The following is a 7689-nucleotide window of genomic DNA, read 5'->3' as shown; positions in this document are numbered from 1 at the left end:
GAAACACAGTTTTGACCGTGAATGGCCCTGACCACCTCGACTTAAGCTTTCCCGGAAAAAGTCAGAGACGTGGGTTGTACAATTGAACTTTATGACCGGGCACAAAAGACTTGCGCACTAATCTCCTATCATGCCATCTCTTGACTTTCTCTTTCTACACTTTGTTATTCTCATAAGCATGTAGTCGAAACTCCTCGAGCTCATTTAGTTGAAGCATTCTTTTCTCTCCAGCAGCTTCCATGTCAAGATTTAGCTTCTTCAAAGCCAAATATGCTTTATGCTCTAACTCCGCAGGAAAATGACACGCCTTCCCATACACCAACTGAAAAGAAGACATACCAAGAGGAGTCTTGAATGTTGTTCTATATGCCCAAACAGCTTCATCTAGCTTCAAATACCAATATTTTCTTGATGGACTCACCACATTCTCCAAGATATGTTTAATCTTCTGATTAGACACTTCAGCTTGCCCATTAGTTTGAGGATGGTAGGCTGTGGCTATACGATGATTCACGTGATACTTTTCCATCAATGCAGTGAACTTGCGATTGTAGAAATGCGATCCCTCGTTACTGATTATAACTCTTGGAGTGCCGAAACGGGTGAATATCTGCTTATGAAGGAAGTTAATCACCACCTTAGCATCATTAGTTGGTAAATCTTTCACCTCGACCCATTTGGACATATAATCAACCGCCAACAGAATATACCGATTGTTGCAGGACGAGACAAATGGCCCCATGAAGTCGATTCCCCAAACATCGAAAATCTCAACTTCTAGCATCACATTAAGAGGCATCTTGTCTCTCTTGGATATATTACCAACTCATTGGCAGTGATCACATCTCGAAATGAACTGATGAGCATCCTTAAACAAAGTAGGCCAGAAGAATCCTGCGTGAAGGATACGAGCAGATGTCTTCTCTCTACCATAATGTCCACCATACACAGTAGAATGACAGTTGCGCAAGATTCCCTCCGTCTGACTATACGGAATACATCGCCGGATAATATGGTCAGCTCCCTATCTAAACAAGAACGGCTCATCCCATCGATACCACTTCACCTCATGTAGAAACTTCTTTCTTTGAGCATAAGAGAGTTCCGGGGGAATAACATTACTTACAAGATAGTTCACAAGATCCGCAAACCATGGTTCTTCTTCTTGCACCCCAAAAAGTTGCTCATCGAGAAAAAAATCATTGATCAATGTCTTGTCCAGTGAAGCCTTGCCTTGATCTTCCCAACATGATAGATGATCTGCTACATGATTTTCTATACCCTTTCTGTCCTTGATTTCCAGCTCGAATTCCTAAAGTAAAAGAATCCATCGAATCAAGCGAGGTTTTGAATCTTTCTTCGATACCAGATATCGAATAGCAGCATGATCAGTGTAAACTGTCACCTTTGTCCCAAGAAAATAAGATTGAAATTTCTCAAAACCATAGACAATTTCCAGCAACTCCTTCTCTGTAGTAGTGTAATTCAGTTGAGTACCATTAAGGGTCTTACTAGCATAGTAAACCACATGGAAAATGTTCTGCTTCCTCTGGCCAAGTACTGCTCCAACTGCATAGTCACTAGCATCACACATCATTTTGAAGGGCTCATTCCAATCAAGTGCAGTAATCACAGGTGCTGTAGTCAAACTCTTTTTCAAGCTTTCAAAAGTAGCTAGACATTCTTCATCGAATTTGAAGGGAACATCCTTCTCTAACAGATTACATAAAGGCTTATAGATTTTGGAGAAATCTTTGATGAATTGCTGACAAAAACCCGCATGACCAAGAAAACTGCGGACTCCGTTAACTGAGATTGGCGGGGGGAAATTTTCAATGACCCCTACCTTGGCCTTATCCACCTCAAGACCTTTGCTAGATACCTTGTGCCCAAGAATGATACCCTGTTGCACCATGAAGTGACATTTTTCCCAATTGAGCACCAGATTGGTCTCAACACATCTTTTCAGCACCAACCCAAGACTGTACAAGCATTCATCATAAGAAGTCCCGAACACGGAAAAGTCATCCATGAACACCTCCACATTAGTGCCAATCATATTTGAGAAAATGGCCATGGTGCATCTTTGAAAAGTAGCAAGTGCACCACAAAGTCCGAAAGAGACTCGACGAAAAGCAAAAGAGAAATGGACAAGTAAACGTAGTCTTTTCTTGATCTTCTGGAGCAATGCAAATCTGATTATATCCCGAATATTCATCCAGAAGATAATAGTACTCATGACCATCCAACCTGTCAAGCATCTGACCAATGAATGGAAGCGGGAAGTGATCTTTCCTTGTGGCTTTATTTAACATTTGATAATCCATGCAAACTCTCCATCCTGTTACTGTCCAAGTAGGGATGAGCTCATTCTTCTTATTAGCTACAACTATGATGCCTCCTTTCTTAGGCACACACTGCACCTGGCTCACCCACAAACTGTTAGAGATAGGATAGATGATTCCTGCATCTAGCCATTTAAGAATTTCTTTCTTCACAACCTCCTTCATGATATGATTTAGCCTTCTTTGTTGCTCAACAGTTGGCTTGCTTCCTTCCTCAAGCAGAAATTTATGCATGCAATAAGAAGGTCTGATTCCCTTGATATCTACTATAGTCCATCCAATTGTTGATTTAAACTCTCTCAGAATTCTCAAGAGCTTATCTTCATCACTTCCTGAAAGGTCAGATGCAATAATAACAGGCAAAGTAGACACATCGCCTAAAAATGCATACCTCAAGTGATCCGGTAGTGGTTTGAGCTCAAGTGTAGGAGCCTCTTCAATAGATGGCTTGAGATGGTTTGGATAATTTTTCAGCTCTTCGAATCCAAGAGACTCCAACGGCAAGTCCAACTTCCTCTTCCATGGGAATGCATTCAAATACTGCATTTACTCTTTCCCTACTTCATCTTCACTATCAAAATCCCCCGTTAAGGCTCTTTCTAAGGCGTTAGACCTTAGCAAGTGATCAAGCTCCAAAGTCACTACGGAGTCGACCAACTCCACTTTAAAGCACTCCTCTTCATCAGTAGGGAATATCATTACATTGAAGACATTGAACGTGACATCCTGACCCTGAACTCTCATGGTTAGTTCACCTTTTTGTACATCAATTAGAATTCGGCCTGTAGTTAAGAATGATCTTCCCAAGATAATGGGAATCTTCTTATCCTCCTCAAAGTCTACAATGATGAAATCAGCAGAGAAGATGAGCTTATCCACCTTAACCAAGATATCCTCCACTATTCCTCACAGAAAAGTGATGGAGCGATCAGCTAAGATCAGGTAGTCCAAGTTTCTTGAAAATGGACAAGGGCATCAGATTGATGCTAGCTCCCAAGTCACACAAACACTTGTCAAACGACAAATTGCCAATGGTGCAAGGTATCGTGAAGCTTTCTGGATCTTTAAGCTTAGAAGGTATTTTCTGTTGCAGTACAACACTGTACTCTTCTGTTAGGGCAACAGTTTCCACCTCCTCAAGTTTTAGCTTCCGAGATAGAATACCCTTCATGAACTTAGCGTAGCTCAACATCTGTTCTAGAGCTTCGGCAAAAGGTATGTTAATGTGCAACTTCTTGAAAACCTCCAAAAACATAGCAAATTGCTTATCAAACTTCTACTTTTAAAGTCTTCTAAGATATGGCGGAGGTGGGTAGACCTGTTTATCCCCTATATTACCCTCAGGAGGATTGCTTCCAACAGCTTCCTTCTTCGGTTCCACCTCGGTATCCTTATGCACAACTTTTTCAGCTACAATCTCATTTTCAGGAATTGGCAAAGGTGCAGATGCACCTGCATTCTGAACAGAATCTTCATCTTGCTGAGTTTGGGGGTTCGTGACCTTTCCAAACCTCGATGTGTTAGCCTTCAAATGCTCCTTGACTTCCCTCTTGCCTGGATTAGCTTCTATATCACTAGGAAGAGTTTCCGGTTGATGGTTCAACAAAACATTGGGAATTTGCCCTATTTGATTCTCCAGAGTCTTGATAGAAATCGCATGGCTTTTGCACATAAGCTTTAACTCCTCCAATTCAGATTTTTCATTAGCAGATTGACCTGCGCTTCCATGCAGTTGCTATTGAAGTTGGATTTGTTATCTTGGTGCATACTGTTGTTGAAAACTAGGAGGGTTGAATTGCTTTGCTCCAAACTGCTGATAAGGCTGTTGTACTGCATTCTGGTTGTTGCTCCAGCTGAAGTTAGGATGATTGCGGTTGTTAGGATGATAAGTGGCAGGAACTGGTTACTGCAACCTCGGAAAGTTGGTCATAAACTGAGCTGACTCACTAGATATAGCACAATGCTCCGTCTCATGCGCACCTGCACAAAGCTCATAGACACTAGTGATCTGAATAACTCCATAATTAGTCGAAGAATCCACTTTCATCGTTAAGGCCTTTAGCTAAGCAACTATAGTCGTAGCTGCATCCACCTCCTACTACCTTGCCTTGAGGTAGTCTCTGAGTTGGGTTCTGATATTCATTAGCAGCCATCAATTCAATTAGCTCATAAGCTTCATCATAGCTCTTAGCCCATAAGGCTCCACCTGATGCTGCATCGAGCATGGGTCTTGACTGTGCTCCCAAACCGTTATAGAAGTAATTGATGATCATCCAATTAGGCATTCCATGATGAAGATACTTCCTAAGCATCTCCTTATAGCGCTCTCAAGCTTCACATAAAGATTCTCCCGATTGCTGTGCAAATTGAGTAAGAGCATTCCTGATTACAGCTGTTTTCTCCATATGGAAGAATTTAGTAAGAAACTTATGAGAAAGATCCTCCCAAGTAGTGATAGAACCTGGTGGTAGAGAATGCAACCAGCACTTAGCTTTATCCCTCAGAGAGAATGGGAAAAGCCTCAGCTTCACAACATCTTCAGAAACATTATTGAACTTGAACGTGTCGCGGATCTCGATGAAATCTCTAATGTGCATATTGGGATCTTCCGTTTGAGAACCCCCAAACTGTACTGAATTCTGCACCATTTGAATCGTGCTAGACTTGATTTCAAAAGTATTAGCCGCAATGGATGGTTTGAAAATGCTAGACTGAATGTCATTGATCTTTGGTTGAGAATAATCCATCAAAGCTTTCGGATTCGCTGCTGGTTTTCCCATTACAATAACAACTTCTTCTTCAACTTTCTCAACTTCTTTAAAAACTTCTTCAACTACTTCAACTTCGTCCAGTGTTTCCTTACGAGATTGAGAACGCGTTCGCATACAAGCTCTCTAGAGTACCTGACACACAAACAAAGTAACTAGTAAGTAAAATATCCGAGTCAGTGAACTTTAACGACCACTGATGTCAAGCATATAAACTAAATTTAACATCGATATCCCCGGCAACGGCATCAAAAACTTGTTCGCTGCAATTCAAACGCGAAAATACACGCAAGCTTACACGATCATAAGTAGTATAAGATATAAGGCAAGTTCGTTCCCACAGGGACTGGTTTAGGTTAAGTTCAGATTATGCACCTATGCAACAATGTAAGGTTATCGTTCGATGCTAAGACAAATAACAATATGAGTTTTAAATTTACTAAGAGATTATACTAAATAACATTAACTAAGAGAATTAAGATTGAATTACTTATATAAGAATACACATTGGATTCTAACTTCATTAAATACTTCATTCAAAGTTATGTCTTTAACCCTAGCATGTGATGGTGATGACAAATAATCAGAAAATACAAAACTAGTATATACTAACTTTCGTTATACGTATACCCTACTATCAAACATCCATAATTAAGATAAAAGTTGAATAGACACCAATTATGCTTAGTCCCTATATGTCTATAAAGATAAAAAACATAATGGTTTAAGAGCAAGTTATCTATCGTGATTACATAGGGTGAATAAGATGGTTAAAATTACCCACGAATTATGCATGGCAATTCATACATAAACCTATGCTAGCATGGCAAGTTCTAAACCTCTATATTCACTTTCGCTTCAGTAGATATTAACAAACAGTCATAGATGTTAGCTACGAATCAAAGAAGAAAAAGCACAACCAAACTAGGAAATCATAAATCACCACACACAAAGGATTTAAAACAATTAAGAGTAATTGGCAGTTTGTAACCCACTTTTATTTTCAGTTTTGCGATTTGGGTCTACATTAATTTCTCTGTCAACTTACACCCCATTAAAATTAATTTCGCTTCTATTTGCACCCCATTGATGAATTTCCATCCAAGTTGACCGTTAACTTTAACGGAATCGGGGGCATTTCAGTAAATTACTAATTAAAACAAAAGAAAATAAGAGTATTTTGCACTTTGTAACCCATTTCTTTAGGCATTTTTTCAATTCGGGTCTGTATTATGTTTCCTTGCAAGTTGCACCTTTAACTTTGAATTTCGCTTTGTTTTGCACCACTGGACCATTTTTAACTTTTATATCAGGGGTAAAATCAAAAATTTCTAGTTTCCAATAATAAATCGTAGGATCCTTAGATTTCCCAATCCAAACCAATAAATAAATACACGAATCGATTGTAAATAGGGCTGAGCAAATCGAACCGAAACCGAAAAACTGAACCGAACCGTACTAATGCAGTTTAGTCTTGATTTTTCAGGAATTCGTTCTATTCTGTCCGGACCAAATATACCGAAATAAAATTTGGTTTGGTCCGATTATTTAAAAAAATATTTCGGTCCGGACAGAATTGGCCGAATAGACCAAATCATAAATACTATAATTTTATATTATATATTTACATATATCTTAAAAATTATAATCATAGTTTTTAATTTATAATTATACTCGTACACTCTTAGAACTCTACATATCACCTTACTTTAATTATATTTTAGATTTCATAATTTTTTGTTTGAAATTTTTAATACAATTTTCTTTTCTTTTTTAAAATTCCGTCTGTTTGGTCTAAAATTGGACCGAATCCAATTATTTGGGTTCGGTCAGGTCCGGTCCATAATAAAATTTTGGTCCAGTTCGGTCCAAGAAAAAAATGACAATTCAGTTTTTCGGTCTATTCGGTTCGGTCCAGTTTTGGACCGAACCAATCGAATGTTCATCCCCATTTGCAAATAACAAGCAAAAGTTATTTGTAATATCAAATTTCATGAAAATACCCGAAAATCAAACCCCCAGTTCGAAATAAGAATCCTAGAATTGAGTTTAATTTTTTATTTTAGCGAATATGGATCGACCTATTAAATATTCGCTCCATTTATAATTAGATTTTTTTATCGGGTCAAATCCTGGATCGAATCTTTAATATGCCGATTCATATCCGCTAAAATAAAAATTAAACTCGATAATATTATTCTTATTTCGAATTGGGGGTTTGATTTCTGGGCATTTTTCATAAAATTTGATATTACAGATAGCTTTTGCTTGTTATTTGCAATGGATTCATGTATTTATTTGTACGTCTGGATTGGGAAATCGAAGGATTCGGTGATTTGTTCTTGGAGACCAGAAATTTCTGATTTTACCCCTAATATAAAAGTTAAAAACAATCCAGGGATGTAAAACAAAGCGAAATTCAAAGTTAAGGGTGCAACTTGCAAGGAAACATAATATAGACCCGAATTGAAAAAAAACTCCCAAAGAAATGGGTTACAAAGTGCAAATTACTCTTCTTTTATTTTGTTTTAATTAGTAATTTACTGAAATGCCCTCGCTTCCGTTAACGTTAACGG

At 38.4% G+C, this 7689-nt stretch overlaps 1 protein-coding gene and 1 non-coding gene across 2 annotated transcripts; one reads left to right on the top strand and one right to left on the bottom strand.

The window, feature by feature from the left end:
- Positions 1–1024: 1024 nt before the first annotated feature.
- Positions 1025–2077, bottom strand: LOC141696173 (uncharacterized). Its single transcript, XM_074500354.1, has 3 exons — positions 1943–2077; positions 1526–1765; positions 1025–1312 (listed from the first exon to the last, which is right to left on the bottom strand). Exons 1-3 carry the CDS (start codon positions 2075–2077, stop codon positions 1025–1027), a joined length of 663 nt encoding a protein of 220 aa, XP_074356455.1.
- Positions 2078–4628: 2551 nt separating this feature from the next.
- On the top strand, positions 4629–4735 carry LOC141699488 (small nucleolar RNA R71). Its single transcript, XR_012565948.1, has one exon. It is a non-coding gene; the product is annotated as a small nucleolar RNA R71 (small nucleolar RNA).
- Positions 4736–7689: the final 2954 nt, after the last annotated feature.

Source organism: Apium graveolens, chromosome 11 (assembly GCF_009905375.1).
Source record: "Apium graveolens cultivar Ventura chromosome 11, ASM990537v1, whole genome shotgun sequence".
Taxonomy (NCBI): Eukaryota; Viridiplantae; Streptophyta; class Magnoliopsida; order Apiales; family Apiaceae; genus Apium; species Apium graveolens.
The sequence above is the reverse complement of the archived record's forward strand: the minus strand, read 5'-3'. Positions and strand labels throughout refer to the sequence as shown.